General features: G+C 39.2%; 1 protein-coding gene and 1 long non-coding RNA gene across 5 annotated transcripts in view; one reads left to right on the top strand and one right to left on the bottom strand.

The window, feature by feature from the left end:
- LOC145720094 (uncharacterized) overlaps positions 1-12,362 on the top strand; it is a 51,275-nt gene extending 38,913 nt beyond the window's left edge. The window contains exon 4 of the long non-coding RNA XR_014142815.1: positions 10,970-12,362. This is a non-coding gene — a long non-coding RNA (uncharacterized LOC145720094). The remainder of the gene's footprint in view (positions 1-10,969) is intronic.
- Positions 1-20,500, bottom strand: part of LRBA (LPS responsive beige-like anchor protein) — a 736,795-nt gene that overhangs the window by 40,044 nt on the left and 676,251 nt on the right. For 3 of the 4 annotated variants that reach the window (XM_081811769.1, XM_081811768.1, XM_081811771.1), the window contains 3 exons: positions 12,356-12,445; positions 8,030-8,222; positions 3,131-3,193 (listed from right to left, as the gene is read on the bottom strand). In XM_081811769.1, coding sequence (XP_081667895.1) covers positions 3,131-3,193; positions 8,030-8,222; positions 12,356-12,445 — 346 coding nt within the window. The remainder of the gene's footprint in view (positions 1-3,130; positions 3,194-8,029; positions 8,223-12,355; positions 12,446-20,500) is intronic. The other variant, XM_081811770.1, reaches the window with a different exon arrangement.

Below are 20,500 nucleotides of genomic sequence, written 5' to 3'. Positions count from 1 at the left end.
TTGCAACTCCCCCTGCCATCCATCCATCCATCCATCCAATTATATAACCTATTTTCCTCACAACTGCCTTTCTTTTATCTTGTCTCCTGAGATTCAGTACTGAAGGTATTTTTATTTAATGAAAATTAGGTATATTTGTCTAAATAAGCAGTCTTCAAACTGGGGCATGCATACCCCTGGCAGGAGGATGGTATAAGATTTCCCAAGAGATAAACAGGCACAGATGGTTTTAAGGGAATCAATTTCTAGTTCCTCAACTTTTGTATGTTCTCTTCTCTGAAACAGATTTGCCTGAGAACTCTCCTATGAGTTTTCCTTTCTTACATCCCTTTTTGCATGCTCTTCTTCCACTAAATAAAATAAAGGCATGTTTCTTTCCTATCCAGAATTTTACTATGGTGCTTTATTTCCGGGTATACAAATCTCTTGAGATGCAAATAAGGGGACAATTCAAAATACTGATGTGAAGCTGAAAAGTGAATGCCAAGGTATCAAATCATTCTGCAGGGCAGGTGGTTTCCAATTCATTGCTTTCAATAAAATGGAAGGAGGAGCTAATCATGATGTCAACTGATAGATCATGAAAAATAAATTTCAATGATAGATTGTTAAAATGATCATTTAATGACAGACCATGAAAATAATTCTTAATAATAGATTACTATATAAATTTTGTCACATAATTTGGAAAGAGTTCAAAGATTTGAATGACACTGTTAAAACAAAATTCTTTCCTTTCCCATCTATTTTCTTATGTGAGTAACTTTCCCCAGAGCTTCCACCAGCTAAAAAAAAAAAAAAGATAGGATAGAACCGTTGATGAATCCTGTCTCATTCAGCAACAAATAATGTTCATTCATAAATACTTGAGCAAAGGGGGGCGCGGTGGAATCCCTATCCATTTCATTAAAGATATTTCCAATAAATGCTTGTTTTTATGTTTAATAATCTCTACTAAAATTTATAATTTTAATAAGTGTGTAGAAATAATATTTGTAATGATAACTCAGTGTGGATTAGTTTTTAGAAAAACTAAGTCACATGGGCATAGGAAATTTTAACATTTAAATTTACATACGTATATTTAATTTTCCATGTATTTTTATTGCTGAAAAGTAAAATAGGATAATCAATTTTGAAAAGTTAAAAAAAAATTGTGTAGGGGAAGTAGAATAAAAATATAAATTTAAGATGAAAAAGGAATGATACAAAATTTTCAACTGTTAAGAGCTTTTTTGTGCATTTTTTTAAAAACAGAAAAATGGTGACTATCAATTCACTTTGATATTTACATTCCATTCGACATATTTAAAATTTTATACACTATGCAAGAAATTATAGCCTTCGCAACTATATAAACTTGTGATGAAAACTTTCAGATGCTCCATTAAAAATACGTGAGAAGGTATATGGTTTTAAACAATATTTTAGGGGATACAGAGAGAACAGTCTGGTGACCAATAATGTAGAGTAGGGAAGAAAACTATGGCCTGGGTCTGGTTTTGTACATAAAGTTTTATTGGAACACAGCAATACTCATTTGTTTATATATTGTCTATGGCTGCTTTTGTCCTATAACAGAATTAAATAGTTGTGTCTGGGACCTTATGGTCTATGAAGCCTAAAATATTTACTATCTGGCCCTTTACCAAAAAAGTTTACCCATGCCTGGTCTGAAGGGTGACAGTTGCTGAAATCATTTAATTAGACTTGACTGTAGGATATTCATTGTCAAGTTTTAAGGCAAACATGATTTATACTTCATAAATGATGCTTTTAAAGGACTTATCAAATAGACTTTATTTTCCTGACTTTTAAAACTTTACCCAAGTGAACATTTTATTTTTAAATATATGGCAAATCATATGTACTCAAATCAAAAGATGATTTAGGAATCAGTAGTATTTACGCTTGCGGTGGTTAATTCCTTCTTAGATTTCTGCTTATATGTGGGGGACTGATAAATGAATCAGTTTTGAGCTTAACGTTATTTCAGTTCATTTGCAAATGGTAGTCACTTAGCTCTCTACTGAAACAACAAGGGTTTTAAAGACAAAAAAGGTGACCTACACATAGGGAACCCCTTGGATTTTAAAATAATAAGTCAGCTCCTTCATCTGCTTTATTTAAAAACTTAAAAATTTTAACAAATTTATGTGCCAGGGAAATTTAACAAAATCACAAGCTAAGCATCCACATTGGTAGCATACCCCTACAACTAGGCAATTAAGTTTTTTATTCTAAAAGTTACTGAATAGCATCTTTAAAAACAAGAAATGTTAATATGTTCATATCAGTAACATTCTCATTGAAGCCACATCCGAAATCCCCACCCATAAGAATGAAAAATGCTAAACTAGAGATTTCAGCTTAACCAACTGAAAAAGCACAGAAGCAATTAAGTATTTGAAGTCATCTGCTACGGATGCTCATTTCATCCCAAAGGTTCTTCCTGGTCTCCTCCCTTTTCCCTTTTCCCCCCTGGAACAAATTTAACCTCCAATGGCAATTTATTGGGCTGTAGGACCATAGGAAAATGAATACAAATATCTTAACACTGCCATTGGCTGGGCAATATCTTTCAACTTCGAAACTGCTCTGCAATTGCACATTAATCCCCTCAGACTGAACAGAGGGTCCAGGAAGAAAGGATTGATCTCCTTTAATGATGAAACCCTGGCACTACAGTTTTATTTTTCACAACACAGTGCTGCTAAGAACCCCACTGTTATTATGAAAATTTCCCTAGCAAAGGAGCTCCATCACATTACCGGTGCACCAATTCATCATAACGTGCCTCGCTCCTGCTCATCAACAAGTCTGAGTGATGAAAAGATCCAATATTATCCTGACAGTACTTCATGCGCATTCTCAATCACACATTATTACAGCATCCATATTAATTTTCAGTGACACGCGTCCTAGGCCTGTTCAAATTAGGCAAACCAACGAGGGGGAGTTGATGAAATACCAGCATAGCCACAGCTCATTGCATTCCAATTTGCATGCAAATGGTTTATCAGGAAAATTCCACTCCCAGCAACCAGCAAGTGAAAAACAACTGTAATCTACACTTCAGGGCCACCATACAGAGCTTAATGAATCGCAAAGAGAGAAAGAAGTGACAGACCTATGAGAGGATCGATTTCCACTGGCAGCTGGTATGGCTGGTCTTGTACTGCACCTTGATGAGCTGGAATTCACAAAAGATTAAAAAAAAAGCATTATTGTTCATATACGAAGCTACATAAAAATGCTTAAGTCAAGTCTTACGTAGAATTGTTTCCAACCTCCAAATCTCTCAAACACTTTTGTGAAATTTAAAGAAAAAAAAAACCCAGGTGCTTTTATGGCTAGCTTATGAAACATTTAGTTTCGATTAGTGCTCTTCTGAACACGTGCCATCAGCGGTGGCTCCGGTCCTGGGCCATAAGCTATAGCAGATGCTTGACTGGCAACCTCTGATGCTGCAACAAAACAAAATTAAGTGGTAAAGCGCGCTGAAAACAAAATGTGACAACCATCTGCTGACTGTAGCAAATACTGTTTTTTTGTTACTTCTTAAAAAGGCAGTTTTGAGTGCTACAGCACAAAGGATCCACAAAAACGTCAATTGATGATGGCGAAAGGGAAAGCTCTACGTCAGGGAACATTTAATGTTTCATCCATCACTTAAAACCAATCAGTTGAAAGTTTGAATAAAAATAAAGAAAGCTATCCGCAGATAAATGTTTTAGTTAAATGCATTTGGCTGAAATATTTTCCTCAAGATTGGATTGAGGTTTTTAAGAAAAGTTTTATTAATATTTAATATTTCCATGGTTTCAATTTAAAAATACTCCGAGAAGCAAATGAAAAACAAAAATCAATCCATACTAAGAATAGTTTGTTCAAGTCTCAAAATGGTTCTAAAGATTCTTGCACACTTATTTTGTTATTGAAAGGAGATTCTTGAGGGCTGTTTCCCTGTGAAACGTAGAAGGATTTAAAGAGGAAGAGCGCTAGGGAGCAGGAACCACTGCCGGCTACTTACGCAGACTTAGGCAAGCATAAACCCGAAAATGAAGGCTTTGGAGCAGATGAGCTTTTCAGCTTTGTAATTCTGGGAGTTAAATTCTGGGCCCTTTTCCAAATTATTTTCCCCGAATGACTCAGCCATCACTCTGGTCAGTATCTGCCTTTTATAGACTCATCAGCATTTATAAACTACTGCTTAGTTGGTATCAGAACTCTGCTTAATACCGTCATATTTTAGGGAATTTTTCTGACTGTCCTTGAGGGGCTGCAAAGAAAAATGGGGTACGTTCCAATGACTTCATTAGATTATTTCTAAAACTTATTATGTCATCATTTCCCCTGTTAGCAAATACCGACTTTTCAAGGTGGTTTCAAAGATCATTAATACTGATAAAACACCTGAGTAAGTACAATATTAGCACTAAAAATTATAGTTGAGTATGTATAAGAAATTAAAGTAGCTGAAGAAAGGAAGCTGTATAACTCAGTCTTTTTTACCGAAGGCACTGTCTCCTGATCACTGGCTCTGCCAGCAAAGAAATCACAAGACATATACAGGGAATGTTCAGGGAGAATGCACCATAGCCTCTGATTTACCCCACAGTGCCATTTACTTCCAGTAATACCAGTGCTGATTAACATCAATACCTTGATAATTATTCTCTACTTCTCTTGGAATCTGGGGTCATAGAGACACGAAAGACACAGTGCCGGTGAAACTTAGGAGGGTAACTATCTTTGGTCATGCCTCAAATTCCAGTGCTGCCACTGAACCCCTTGTGACCTTGGGCAAGTTATGTAGCCTCTGTGGTTCAGTTTCCTGATCAGGAAAATGGGTTAGACTGAACAATATGAAATTAACAACCCCTGACATCTTGACCTATAAAGAGGCGATTTCATATGGTTCAACCTAAATATAGAACCTACATCCTAAGACTGTTGAGGGGATTCAGTGAGTTAATACATGTAAAATGATTAAAACAGTATCTAGAACCTAGAGAATGCTCTATAAACGTTAGCTGCTATTCTTTTATTTTGTTCGCAGGTCCTGTAAGGTTCTGTGAAGGAGAAGGAAAAATAAAGATGACTTTTTTTTTTTTTTTTAAATCAGGACTCAGACACTGCTGAAAGAAATGACAGGAGCTAGCTGTCTAATGAACAAACTATGGAAATCACAGTTTCTCAGAAAATCACAGGTATCAGGACCAGAATCTAAATTTTAAAAAAAGTAGTAGAACATGAATTTGATATTCATTGCAGAAAAACTGTTAGGGATTTCTGACATTTTTTTCCTGACATTTGTTTTAAATCAAGGCATATCAAGGCAAGGGAAAGGTAGAACAAGATAGGATGAAAGATCAGATTTATATAAACATACTTGAAATGAGACACAGATTTAATAAAATGGACGCTTAATATTTTTAGCTGTAGGTATAAGCTCAGAATTGGAGATCACATTGTAGAAGGATAACTACTTGTGTATTCCCATATGTATTTATCTGGTGAGGAGCTGCTGTGTCATACTGTAAAGCCAGAGGGCAGGAACAAAACACAAGGTACATGTGTCTAAATCGGTGTCTCTCTATTGTAGGGGGCCCCCAAATGTGGGGTGAAAGCCAAAGGCATGGGAGGTGAAAGAATTCACCTGAGGCAGAACAAAGGAGAAGTTTACTGAATACACTGCAGGGGAGTGGTGGGCAGGGCAGCAGAGGAGAGACAGTCTGCCAGGAGGTAGTGGCTGGGCGCTGCTTTTAAAGGGAGAAGGTGAGGAGGTATGCGATGTAGGGAATCTTCCCTTCTTTGGGAACTGTGCCTCATTGTAAGTAGCCCACTGGTTAGTTAGGGCCTATGGGTATTTTGAGGTCGGGCGCCTGGGGGGCCTGTCGGTATTCTATCACTCAAGCCTACTTGCCTAAAAGCAGCCTCGACATTCCCCACTGACAGATCAGCAATGACAAATCTTAGACATTCGCGTGGAGGTTTCATCCTCAGTAGTACAGACACAAAGAAGGCTCACTGGGGAGAATAACAGGCAAAGAACTGGCAAAACATATGCAGTCCTCCAAGCTTTTATCTCACAGAATGGGGAGCTTGGGCTGGGAACAGCTGGGTGTACCTTAGGTGGTACTTCAGCGGAGGGATGCTGCTCCTAAAGCACTTTACATATCTATAGAAAAACTGGAAGTAGGGAAAAGAACACCTGACGACCAAGCACTGAGGCAAGCAGGCTTTCCACTCAGGGAAATGGGCTTGCTCACGATGCGAGTGCCAGGAGCTGTCATCAGTACTTCTGGAGTATCAGCTGGAGACCTAGTGAGTAGCCCTTGGGTGGAGCCCGCTCAGTTGCTGCTGAGCTTGCTCTTTGCTACGCTCAACGAAAGACAGTGGCAGAGAGTAGCCAGGGCTTTCCAGCAACTGAAAAGGTTTGTTTCCCCTTATACACGTTGTCACTCGGTTTAAACTGAAGAAGTTCTCAGAGCTGCCCCGAACAGCCCCCGAGGACAGGCATCACTGTGCTGGCCCTGATGCTGCACACACTGGTGCTTTCGCGGAGCTCTAGGAGTAAATGCACACCGACTAGGTAAATCCTCTAGTGGAGGGCGCCTGGGTGGCTCAGTTGGTTAAGCGACTGCCTTCGGCTCAGGTCATGATCCTGGAGTCCTGGGATTGAGTCCCGCATCGGGCTCCCTGCTCAGCAGGGAGTCTGCTTCTCCCTCTGACCCTCCTCCCTCTCATGCTCTCTGTCTCTCATTCTCTCTCTCTCAAATAAATAAATAAAATCTTTAAAAAAATAGGATATACCTGCCTCGATTTCTACCTTCTCTACTTTTTCTGAAATCTGTTCTCTAATCAAATACTAGCATTCATTTCCTTTCTAATAGCCAGGAAAATGGCCATATTTAATAAATTCTGATACCAACCACGGATTCTTCATGATGGCTACCTTACTGAGCAAAGTCAGTGCACCAAGTTTTTGCTTGAATGTTAATTCAATTCTGTTCCATTCTAAGAGCTTTTGCATTTAAATTGGCACGAGGCCCTGTTCAAGAATGTATATTTTCTGCAACCAGTTCAGGTATTATAATGAGCAGTACTTTATGTACACTTTACAGATTTAATGACAAGTTATCAGACTATTAAAATCTATCTCTTAAAATTTCCTACCTAAAACAATGGCTTGGAAAAAAGCCTATAACCCTCAGGACTTTAAAAGATTTTCCTTCTTAAAAACAGAATTTCTAACTAGTGGCCAAAAAGAACAGTGCTAGATCCAGATCCCAACATTCCGTTCTAATGAGAGGCAATAAATCATAGAGGGGTGATCATAAAATGTGAGTCAGAAAACTTGGGTTCAAACCTGGCTCTGCCACTGACTGGCCCATATGTGATCCTGAAAAAGGCAAGCTCCCCGGGGCTCAGTATCTTCCCTGGTAAAACGTGGGGCTGGATTAGATGAACTCTCTGGTCTCCTCAAACTTTGGTTTATGATTCTAATGGTTATTTCAGTATCGTGCCTTAGTTACCCTAACTATTCAACACTTAATGGGAAAACAGAATGCACTTATGGGTTTGTAATATTCTGGCTCTGTAATTTAAGTGTTCTTTTTTTCTGTCATCCATGACAAATACTATGATGTCATGCACAAAAAGGCACACTAAGTAGACAATCAAAAGTGTTGAGTACATGAGTAAGTGGAAAAAATGAGACCATCTGATAAATATATACTATTTATGGACACAATATAGAATATTATATTAAAATAGAGAAATAATATTTATCTACAAGAAATAAAGACAAACCACCGGATGCCAAAGAACAGTTTATGTTTTAACATTTGTATTCTATGCCTCAGAGGGAACTTCTTTAAGCCTTTCAGACTATTAAATATTTGACTCAGACTAATGCTTGAAAATTGAAAAGTTTCAATGCTGAGATACAATATACTGAAGTAGATATTTCCCCTCAGTATTCAGCAGGTACCATGCATCATAATGATATTTCTTCACTTACCAGGAAGGCTGTGCCACTTGTTCACCGCGAACAGCCTGTTAGCAGTGACTGTGATTACTGCAGGAGTCGCCAGGCCAGGCTGCGTGTTAGCTGCCACGTGAGTGACAGGGGAGTTGGAGGGAAACTTTAGGACCATGATAACATCCTGCTGGGCTTGGTCTGTGAACATCAATGGACTCTGCAGGAGGAGATGCTGTCGAGTGGGCATGACAAGACCCAAATACACAAGAAGGAAAAGACAAAGAAAGACAAGAAAGAGAGAGGGTGCAGGAAAAGAAGAGGAAAGACTATGTTAACACAAGTTGCAACTGAGAGTGTGGTGAGCAGAAAGGTTTATAGAAAACAGCAATTAGGATTGGCTTGTTTTTCACCTATGTCATTAGCTGAATGTTTTGGTGACTGAAGTAGAATAACATTAACAGAAACATTTTAAAAATCCATAGATTTTATTGGCTCTTTTCCCCACCCCACCCCCATGAAGGACTAAAGAAATGATTTGATTTAGATTCTAAATAGGCAAAGTATTGGGGATTGCCTTAAACCATTCCAATTGCTAGTATGTGTCAAGTACAAAAAAAAAAAAAAAAGTGAGGATAGGGAATAGGTACAAAAGCAAGGCAAGGTAACTTCCAAAGATCATCAAAAGTTGTGTTGAGTTAGCACAAAGATTTTGACAACTAAATAAAGAGATATTTAAAACAAACATATTTATAAACAATAGTTATACAGCATGTATTATTACAATCGAGAAATAACTTACGAACGTAATATACAAACTTAATTATAAAGGTGTTTCAAAGCAATGCGTTAATTAAATGTACTTGTAAAAACAATATATTTATATAGTGTACCAAGTCATAAACACTGCCCTATTATAATGCAAATCCTGCTCTTTTCTGCTATGCCTAAGCATAAAAAGAAATACCTAGATGCCCCTCCTCTCTGGGTAAAACAAACAAACAAACAAACTAAACTAAACTAAACTAAAGCCCAAGACTTCTGATTTCTCCTTTGAAAAGCAGCAAGTAATTGAAAATGTTAAACAAAAAACACTGTCTGTTCTAATAACTAGCAACAAAATAAATCTGGAAGACTACTAAGGATTTAGAACATTCCTACAACTCATATGTCATAATCCAAGACATATATAACACCACTGTGATTTACCGGCTTTATTTATATGTTGTGGTAGTATGCTATCACACAGTAATTGCACTGTGCCTTTCCAGCAGTCCTCTTCTACCATGTCTATTTTCTAATAGCTGATTAGTATCATCCACAATTGAAACACTTTGATGAAGTGCTTCTGGCTGCTTTCCTACTGCCATATTTCAAAACACCAGGTATATGTAAATGTGTAGGCACATATATTTAACACGTATTTATTCAGAACTGCTAATAAAAAATTAAATACATTTGCATTTTTATTATCAGTCCTTTTAAAAAAGTTATTAAGAGTACTTAGAAAAACATATTGCACTAAGAATTCCTATTTGCACTCTTCGCATAAACGTGTAAATAAAGGCAACTAATAAGCTACCCAGACACCCTTCTGAGCAAGTGGCTAAAAGCCAATCAATATTATGAGTTAATCCTCCCTGGATGCTCATTCAATTAAAGGTGTCAGTAATGCCTCATCTGATGTGGCCTCAATTAAATCCAACTATCTGATGGTGTGAAAACACAGGGGGATACAGCAACAGCAGTGAGGCCAGACAAATAGGCAGCCTTCGTGGGCCTGCTAATTACTACACCTGGTGTATATTATGGCTCACGCACTTAACGCAGCACGAGGTGGCTTTAATTTCTGTTATATTCGTGCGGGGGTGGGGGGGTGCACTGAAGGTTGATGGGGGGGACTCATCTAAATGGTAGTAAAAACAATAAACATTTGGGCCTTTTGATTTTTAAAACCTCTATATCAATTGGTAATTTTTGTTACACAAAGAACCTTTTATACAGTTTTTAAGAAACTCTGTGGAATCGGGCAAAAATGAGAAACAATGAGCGACAACAAACACAATACCCTAACAAGCTAGTTTTGAAGAAGTCCTGGGAAAAGGAAATGAACATCGTTTCAGAATACCAAGCCTTATTTTTCAATTATGTAGTTTAAAAAATAATATTTACTAAAGTCCATCTATAAACTCTGAGAAAGAGTATAACATACATCATAAAGTGTCACTGAAAGGAAGTTGATACTTATTTTTGAGCTTAACAGCTCGTATTGTAAATACGATTAGACTGAAACTGAATAATTCCAATGTTTATGCCCTTAAAAAAAACACAGAAAAATCTCTAATGTGTAGGAAGAATGTCTTGTTTACATAGTGACTCTAGTGGGCCAACTCTCAGCCACATGGCAAGGACAAGCCACTTCCATGGAGAGCCGTAGACATCATATCCAGAACTGTCCACCGCATTTTTACAACAAGCTCTCCCTCCAGCCTGTTTCTACATACTCCATCTTGACTAGTGCTCCCAATGCAGGCAAGCAGTGGGAAACTCTTGGGAGTTTCACCATATCCTTGGCTGATAAGTATGGAATAGGGAGACATAAGAGACATAAGAGAAAGCACAACGCAGCACACTGGGCTAGTCTACGGGGATGGCAACAGCTGTAGATGAGGAGGACAACGGGTAAAGCAGGGATAAGAGAAGCAAACATTCCTCTAAACCTGGGTGCCTCAGGGAGCTGCATCTAAGTAAGAAGGGGGAAACTGCTAACCAAATTTCATTCAGTTGTCCCAGAGTAAGTGTACACTTGTTGACAACTCTGCTTTCTCTCCAACACACCTTTCTTTCCCACCCACGTATGTGTAACAGGAAAACACAATTTGCGCAAGTCTGGAAAGGAGTTCGGGGATTCAATTCAGAGGATAAAGATAATGGAAAAGACTGTATCCCATCCTCATATGAGCATGTGCCTTCCTATCCTAGAAAGCTGAACTGCCTCAATGGATTCTTTTGCCACGGAGAGAGGCTTGGCAGTAGGAGCTCCCTCCTTGCCCCAGTGACCAAGGCTGACCAGGTAAAAGTCAGTGGAGCAGTGGAGGTGAGTGTCCATGAGCCTCCATCATAATAGCCTGAGTCTCACTGACAAGCTCTTACTAAAATTATTTCCAAACCACAAACAGAAATCATTCTTACTATTTTTTATGGCATTATCTTACAGTGTTCTTGTTAAATGTTTGCTTTTTATGTAATCTCTGCTCAGTAAAGTTACCCTTTATGCTCATTTAAATCTGATCTTACCTGTTTAGAAATGCTTAGGGGAAAACGTGATGCAAATAATTTAAAAAATGCTTGTAGTTTATTGTGATGGCCAACTCATATAACTAGAACAAGAAGGGAAAAAAGGTCTGGAAGGAGAAAGAAGATGACAAAGAGGGTGAAAGGGAAAAAGACACAAAGATGATGGCGAGATGGAAAAAGAAAGAAAAAAAGAAAGAGCTAGAGGTGAAAGGGCCACATCTATATATCTTGCTCTCTTTGCTCCTGTCTCCTTGCCTTATTGGTCAAAATTCTACCATCTCCAACTCCTGATTCTGGGCTAGCCTCTGACTTGCTTTGACCAATAAAATATGGTGTAAATGATGTTATGTGAGTTCAAGAGCAAGCTTCAAAAAGTCTTGCAGAAGTGTTCTCTTGGACACTGTTCCTACTGTGAAAGTAGCTTGAGCTAACTTCCTTGATGATGAAAGACCACATGGATAGAGGTCTGGCCACCTCAGCCCACCCCGCAGCAGTGTGTGAGGGAGCCAAGGTGAGAAGAGCAGAAGAAATGCCCGTCTAACCCTCAAAATCACGAGCAATATAAATCACTGTAGTAAGCTTTGGGTGGTATGGTATACCAAACCATCTTTTCTTCTCACTGTGGTCCCTTATCCTCAGTAACAATATCCTACACATTAGGATTAGTTTTAAAATTTCCAAACTGAAAATCGTATTGGGATGTAAAGAACAAACACAATAGCAAAACTAATCTAGAAACTCATAGAATCGAATTAGAAAACTCATCCATCCTATGTCTGGAGCCATTATCCTGCAGTGAGGATATGTGACAATTATAAACCTTTTAATTCTGCAACACAAAACATGAACTGATGAGATCCTAGAGCACTGGAGCTATGTTTACCTTTCCAAAGACTCCAGAACAGCATGTAATAATATTTGGCGGTTGTTAGCAGGTTGACAAACATCGCATAAAAAGAACAAACTCAGATGTGGTAGAGAATCTCAAGTACAACAAAAGACGGTTATGAATGTTGAGCATGGTCTCAGAGAGAGGCAAGAAACGACAAGAGTTATGTAAGCAGCACTTACCATTTGCATAGCAGAGCCTCGGGGAGGATGGGGCTCTATGAGTAGTTGAGAAGGTGTCTGTCCAAAACTTCGAATTTGAGCTTCAACAGCCTGAAAAAGGCATGGGCAAGTTTGAGGGTTAAGAGGTGCTAATTATAGGCAGTAGAACCCACAACTGTCACCTGAAAATGTCATTCCATACTTCTGGCTTGTTTCATGTTGAAAATCAACTCTATGTTTTCACAGTGGGTCTAAGCACCTGGCAAGGGCATTGAGGGTGAGGTCATCCTTTAGTACTGTGTAAGCTTTCCTATAAAACCCTGCAAAACCTTCTCATCTTGCTCAGTGATATGAAACAGAAACCAGCTATTACAATCAGAAATTGTCCTTTTTGGCTTCATCTCTGTTTTCTTGCACTTTTTTTTCCCTGCTTGCATCATCCCTGATGACTAAAGCTAATCTTTTACAGGTATAGAGAAAACATACTGCTGCTTTGATTATAGGCCCCATTTCATCCTGGGAAGTAGAAAGGAGGAAAAAAGAAACATAGCACCTGTGAAAATGGTTTGATGCTATTATTTTTGCCATAGGAAGAGCATTACTGTTGACAGTCTCTTTGAACCTAGGTGGCTAAACAACGAAGTAAAAGCCATATGTTGCATCCAAGCATGAGACAGTTAAACCAGGGACTAACTAAACATAAGAAACATGTGCATGCCCTTTCTGAAAGATGTGTGCATGCACCGTCCACAAGGCACTTCCTTACCATGGATCTTCCTCTACACCTAGCACAGATGCTCACTTCCCAATCACCAATAACTCCCTCATCATGGGAAACTACTAAATGCCAGATGCTATCACTGTCTGTAATTATTTTATTTGTTTACTTGTTTATGCCTTTCTCTTCCACTAAAATACAAGATCTATGAGAGCAAGGACCCGATCTATCTTCTTTACTGTCAGATCCCTACACTGGATGAATGAATAAACAATATAGTAGGTGTGAGGAGAGAGAAGGAAGCACAGATATAGAAAGACTATTTGAACCCCCACAATAGTCAGGATTCTAACTTCCAGGTTAAATGAATGAGGAAAACCTCTCAAATTCATAAGCGAATATATGTTCATCATGTTATTTTATTTACTTTTTTTTATTTGAGAGAGAGAGAATGAGAGACAGAGAGCACGAGAGGGAAGAGGGCAGAGGGAGAAGCAGACCCCCTGCTGAGCAGGGAGCCCGATGTGGGACTCGATCCCGGGACTCCAGGATCATGACCTGAGCCAAAGGCAGTCGCTTAACCAACTGAGCCACCCAGGCGCCCCGATTTTTTTTTTTTAATCCCTAAGAACACAGATCCTTAATTTTTATATGCTCTGCAGGACTGTAGGCAATTAATGTATCACAAACAAGGAAATGGAATCATTTTCTAGTATTAATTTCCTTTTTTTTATTTGTTGAGGATACCACTAGTAGTCCTTTACAATGAACCTTGTAAGAAACAATGATAGCAACTCATTCATTTATGCATTCAATAATCGTCAACTATGTATATAGCAGTATTAGGTCTTAATGTTTCTGCCCTTGAATGTATGGGAAGCAGGACAAATGTACTCAGAAGGTTAAACAGCAGTTTGATGTAGTCAGGCCAATAAGTTTAAGGAGTACTCTAAGATTTGCCCAGGCAGAAAAGACTGGAAAGCCCCTCTGTGAAAGCTGAGTGGTATGATGGCAGCAGCATGGGTTTTGAAGTCAAACAGACCATGTTCAGATCCTGAATGCAAACCACTTACAAGCTCTATTATGGTCTAGGTAAGTTATTTAATAACCATCTCTAGGTTTCAATTTTCTCTCCTGTAAAATGCGGATAATAGTAGTATCCAGCTCGTCCTGCTATATTAAGAATTAAATGATATAGGGCGCCTGGGTGGCTCAGATGGTTAAGCGTCTGCCTTCGGCTCAGGTCATGATCTCAGGGTCCTGGGATCGAGCCCCACATCGGGCTCCCTGCTCAGTGCAGAGCCTGCTTCTCCCTCTCCCTCTGCCACTCCCTCTGCTTGTGCTCTTCTGTCTATCTCTGTGTCAAATAAATAAAATCTTTAAAAAAAAAAAAAAAGAATTAAATGATATTTATGTAAAAAACACCAAAGTGCTTAGTAGATTAGACATTCAATATGCAGTCAGCAAATATTCATTAAGGGCTGATAATAACAACAAATATTTATTTAGTACTTACTATTTACCAAGAACTTTTTGAAGTGCTTTACTATCTTGTATCAGTTAATCTTTAAACTATTTGATTTGAGTCCAGGCGCCTGGGTGGCTCAGTCAATTAAGCATCTACTCTTGATTTCGGCTTTGTTGGTGATCTCAGGGTTGTGAGATCTAGCCCTGTGTGGGGCTCCGAGCTCAGTGGGGAGTCTGCTTCTCTTGCTCTCCCTCTGCCCCTCCCCCTGCTCGCACACGCGCACACACACTCTCTCTCAAATAAATAAATCTTTACAAAAAATAGACTATGATGTGAGCCCTTTATTATATCCATCTGTACCTATAAAGAAAATAATGCACAAAGAACTTAAGTATCTTGCCCAAGGTCACATAGTAATCAAATGACAGGCTCAAAATTTGCACCTACACAGCATGATTCTAGAGCTCATACTCTGAAGCTATCCTTTCTTTTTTTTTTTAAAGATTTTATTTATTTATTTGACAGAGAGAGAGGATGGTGAGAGCAGGAACACAAGCAGGGGGAGTGGGAGAGGGAGAAGCAGGCTTCCCGCCCAGGAGGGAGCCCGATGTGGGACTCGATCCCAGGGATCATGACCTGAGCCGAAGGCAGACGCTTAACGACTGAGCCACCCAGGCGCCCTCTATCCTTTCTTCTTATCTGTTAGGTTCTGTGGCAAGGCCTGGGGATAAGACTGAGCACAAAAAAAAGCATGAGTCTACAATCAAATGAATGAATTAATAAGTTATCTCTATCTCTATTATCATCATCATCCTCATCACAAAGCATGTTCAGACACAATTAGTAGAGTAGCATGGTTAGGTAAATTTGGTTTTATATAGCAGGAGGTAAGGTTGGCCCTAGACTCTAGAAACAAGAAAAGGAGCCAAGAGGAAGCAAGGAATGGAGCCTAGGATCATTTCAGAACTTTTAAGATTTTTTTCTGATGGGGTTAAATCAATTTATGATCAACATCAGGACAATCTTGAAGAAGAAAAAATATCACACAATGGGAGAACTTGAAGCCTAGAGGTAGTCACAAAGAAGGTGGGAGCACTGCTATTTCATGATATATGGATTTATGGACTGAGTTTATGAATGTGAATCTTAAATTTCTTTTAAGACCAGATGGCAAAGCCAGCACCTTTACCCCTGACTGCTGCTTTTGGTGGTCCCTGCCCAACAGCCCACATGTCTTTCCCCTATTTAAATGTGGGGTGGGGGGAGATAACTTGCACACGTGGCCTGTGGCACTGACTTTGCCATTTTTCTGCTGTGTGATTTTGGGCAATTAGCTTAACCTCTGTTCCTCATCTACCAAATAGATACTAATAATGCCTAGTTCACAGAATTATCTGGAAAATTAAATAATACCTACAAAGTACTTAGGATAGTACTTAGCACATACAAGGCACTAAATAGAATGCTGCATTATTATTAGGTTTGGGACTCAGCGTGATCCCCATCTAACACAGCTAAAATAGGGAAGGAAACGGGCGCCTGGGTGGCTCAGATGGTTAAGCGTCTGCCTTCGGCTCAGGTCATGATCTCAGGGTCCTGGGATCGAGTCCTGCATCGGGCTCCCTGCTCCTTGGGAGCCTGCTTCTCCCTCTGCCTCTCTCTCTCTCTGTCTCTAATGAATAAATAAATAAAATCTTTAACAAAAAAAAAAATAGGGAAGGAAAGGAAGAAATGTTTCAGGAGTGAATAATGATAATGATGAACACATTGTTTTAGGAAACTGAAATCTGGCTCTAGATTTCAAAATATGCTGCAGGGCTAAGCACCCAGAAACAAAAATTTCTCTTCAGAGGTTCAGAGACCAGTCCAAAAGAAAAGGGATTATAAATCCCAACCCTATGGAAGTTGTGGTATTTGAAAGAAAGGGATAAATATTTATGGACTAAGGAAAAATCAACAGGTCTTGGAGAACGATGACTTTGAGCAATGAAGAAAAGACAGACTAATTCTTTTTCTTTTGAATTTGCATATTTTAGAGAGCAGTAAAGGAATGAATGGAATTTTTTTTTAAGATTTTATTTATTTTTGACAGAGATTGAGTCTACGTAGAAGCAGGGGAAGCAGCAGGCAGAGGGAGAGGGAAAAGCAGGCTCCCCGCTCAGCAGGGAGCCTGATGTGGGGCTCGATCCCAGGACCCTGGAATCATTACCTGAGCCGAAGGCAGACGCCCAACCGTCTGAGCCACCCAGGCGCCCCAGGAATGAATGGAAATTTAAGTTTCTGTTGGAGAACGAGTTTGCCATAAGAAAATATATTTTATGTGACATGTGGAATCCGAAGTAATAGTGATAGCCATCTACCCATGTTGAGATATCCAATGAGCAAAAGAAAGCCCAAGATTGGCTCTGACATCAAAGATCAGTATTGATTTAGGTGTAATTCAGAAAAGAGAAATGTTAAGTCAATGGTTTTAGATCCTTCTCTTTCCCTGTGCATATGTGTGTATTTTTAAGCAACAGAAATTACTTCCTTTTTCAAGTGAAATAGAACATAAAACACCAATATATCAAAAACATTTAGGGCTATCTACTTTAAAGGTGGACAAAGCCATGCTTAATAAACTTCCTTGGCAGCTCCTGAGACAATTCTGAGAAATCTTAGGGCTCTGGCACACAGTCTGAAACTCACTGGTTAAGCTCCAGGAAGAAAATACATGAGACCCACGCAAAAAAGGACCTAGAGCTCAACCTTGGGAAATACTCTTATTTCATATAAGGAACTAATGAAGAAAGCAGAGGAAGGAGAGGTTAGGAGTCAGGGAGCAGGATAGAGTGATATGGAAGCTGTGTAAGGTGAGAGTTCCAAACACAGAATGGTCAGTAACATTAACTACTACAGAGAAACTAAGAATAATGACATTATTGCATATAAATCTTAATTATAGATATAATTTAATGTAACTGGTCTTAATACTACATATCCTGCTTCACACTTTACATTGTTTTGAAGTGAAAATATGATGGGGTAAGACAACTTTCAAAAATACCAATGTGCTCTCTTTGTTTTCTTAAAGATTTATTTATTTATTTGAGAGAGAGAGAGAGAACACGAGCTGTTGGGGGCGGGGAAGAGGGAGAGAAGCAGACTCCCTGCTGAGCATGGAGCCTGATGTGGGGCTCAATTTCAGGAACCTGAGATCATGACCTGAGCCAAAACCAAGAGTCCGACACTCAACTGACTGAGGCACCCAGGTGCCCCTCTTTTTTTTTTTTTTCTTTTAGAGAGAGAGAGAGTGCAGGAGCAGGGGCAGAGGGAGAGGGCAAGAGAGAATCTTAAGCAGATTCCACGCCCAGTGCAGAGCCCCAGGTGGGGCTCAATCTCACAACCTGAACAGAAATCAAGAGTTGGACGCTCAACTGACTGAGTCACCCAGGGGCCCCACCAATGTCTCTTTTTAACATTTTCTTCTAAAAAGTCTTAAAATTTTAGAATTTGCACATTAGTGACCTCTTTCAGGAAAAGGCTTTTTCAAGTCATATAATATAATGGTCTGATAATTCTCTCTCAATGATAGAATAAAAGCTGTATTATCCCACACAGGCTAAATAATAATTTTCTTTCCAAGTCCTCCCAACATCTAAAAAGATTACAGAATTCTTAGGCACAACTACTTTAATTCTTGACTAGCCTTTGAGTTGTTGGTGATAAAAATACAATAGAAAGGACTTTTTCAAATATGAAAATTATGGAGTAAGATTGTCAGGTAATGATTATAGTCTCAAATTCTTGTAGTCACACTTTATATCATAAACTGCAGTTCTAGATTCTTTTCCTTGTTTCTACAACTCACCTACCATTTTTCAGGCACCCTGATCTTGGAAGCAGTCTATACTGTTGCTCACACCCCAGTTTCTTCACATTCTCTCTTCTGTGGCTTTCATGGCTTTACCCCAGCTTAGTTCTTTAACCTTCTTAATTCTCTAACCTTCTTAATTCTCTGTCACTTGCTGACTTCTATCCTTTCTCATCCATAAATGAACTCATTACAGCAAGCTCTAACACTCTGAATTTCTCCATCTACACTTTCTGCCCTAGAATATTTTTCTGCTGTCATGATTTCAAATCTTTCTTCTATGGGAAAGATTTTCAAATCTAAAACCAGAGGATTGGGCGCCTGGGTGGCTCAGTTGGTTAAGCGACTGCCTTCGGCTCAGGTCATGATCCCAGGGTCCTGGGATCGAGTCCCGCATCGGGATCCCGGCTCAGCAGGAAGCCTGCTTCTCCCTCTCCCACTCCCCCTGCTTGTGTTCCTGCTCTCACGGTCTCTGTCTCTGTCAAATAAATAAATAAAATCTTTAAAAAAAAAAAAAATAAAACCAGAGGATTACTGATTTCTATGAAGTGTCCATTTACACTGTTGCCTAGTGGCCATCTATGTATACTGTGTGTATGGTATGTCTCAGCACACTTAACACATCTAAAATCTGGGAAAACTGATTTTATTCTAGCATTCTTTAGTCAAGGTTAGACTCCTATTTTGATTTTTCTTTTATGCTCAAATTCTTACTGATATTTTCAAATTTTACCTCCTCCTTTCATATATAATCTGTCACTAGACCCAATGACTTTTTTTTATAAAGTTTCTCATATTCCTCACTCCTTTCTGAATCCAGGTCCCTTATAATTTCAGGTACTGAGGACTACAATAGTCTCTCTCTTTTTTTTTTAAAGATTTTATTTGACAGAGAGAGACACAGCGAGAGAGGGAACACAAGCAGGGAGAGTGGGAGGGGGAGAAGCAGGCTTTCCGTGGAGCAGGGAGCATGATGTGGGGCTCGATCCCCGGACTCTGGGATCATGACCCAAGCCGAAGGCAGACACTCAACGACTGAGCCACCCAGGCGCCCCTGCAATAGTCTCTTTAGTTTAATTTCTTCTTTAATTTCTTCCTTCAGTGTATCCTGCAGAATTGTTTTCCCAAACTCCTTTTGCAATGTTCTCTTGATCAAATGATTTCAATTAATCTCCAGTAATTAAAAGGTAAAGGCCTAATGTCAGGCAATAAAGGTTTTCCCACATCTCTAACTTTTATTCCCTCATCCAGTTCCCTCATACAGTGTTCTTTTTCAGTCATTTCTTACACAAATATAATCAGCTTTTTCTGCCTTACATTTGCTCTCATGTGACTGCACCTTCTAGAATGATCACCCTCATCTTCAATTTCCTGAGTCCTACCCCTCTCTAGGAAACCCTGCTTGAGTTCCACCTTTTTGGTGTACTATTTCCTAAATCTTATAGCCTGCTCATATTGCTGATTACACACTTGATTTAAGCTTCCTTGTAATGTTTTTTTTGTAACTTTTAATAATTACTAGTCTGTCTCTGCAACTGTACTACAAAGGGTGAGAATATCGTATATTTTAGTAGTGTGCAGCATGTAGAACAGTCCCTTGCACATAGTATTCTTACAACAAAAAAGTGTACTGAGTGCCTATTATACATAGCAAGCTCACCCAGACCCTGTATGCCTCATCTTGGTTTGTACTGGGGACAAAACCAAGCTTGAGAGAATAAGCACAGTTCTTCACAAGGGGAGAATGTGGGGAAGGGGGAGAATGGGAAGTTAAGTGCAGGCTGATAGCTGCTATTCCTAAGACCAGTCTTTCAGGGAAGGTCTGAAAGATGTCAATGAAGACAGGAATTCTCATTTCTTCACCTCAACATAGCTGAGGGATATGACAACACTTCCGCGTCTCACTATACAGTGATTCTTAAGAGCCAAGTGAGAAACTCTGGGGGGATAGGCATGATTTGAAAAAGCCCCTTAAAGTAATTTTATTTATCACTCGTTCTTCACTTTTCCCTTCAGCCTTCTGTATAAAGCAATAGAAAAATTAGAGGCACAACTGAGGTTTGAAATCACAGGAAATACAGGTGTAAGATTCAGGAAAGTGGACTGGTAAAAGGGTAGCTTATAAAC

This window comes from Leptonychotes weddellii, chromosome 2 (assembly GCF_054177405.1).
Source record: "Leptonychotes weddellii isolate Sample4059 chromosome 2, ASM5417740v2, whole genome shotgun sequence".
NCBI lineage: Eukaryota > Metazoa > Chordata > Mammalia > Carnivora > Phocidae > Leptonychotes > Leptonychotes weddellii.
The sequence above is the reverse complement of the archived record's forward strand: the minus strand, read 5'-3'. Positions and strand labels throughout refer to the sequence as shown.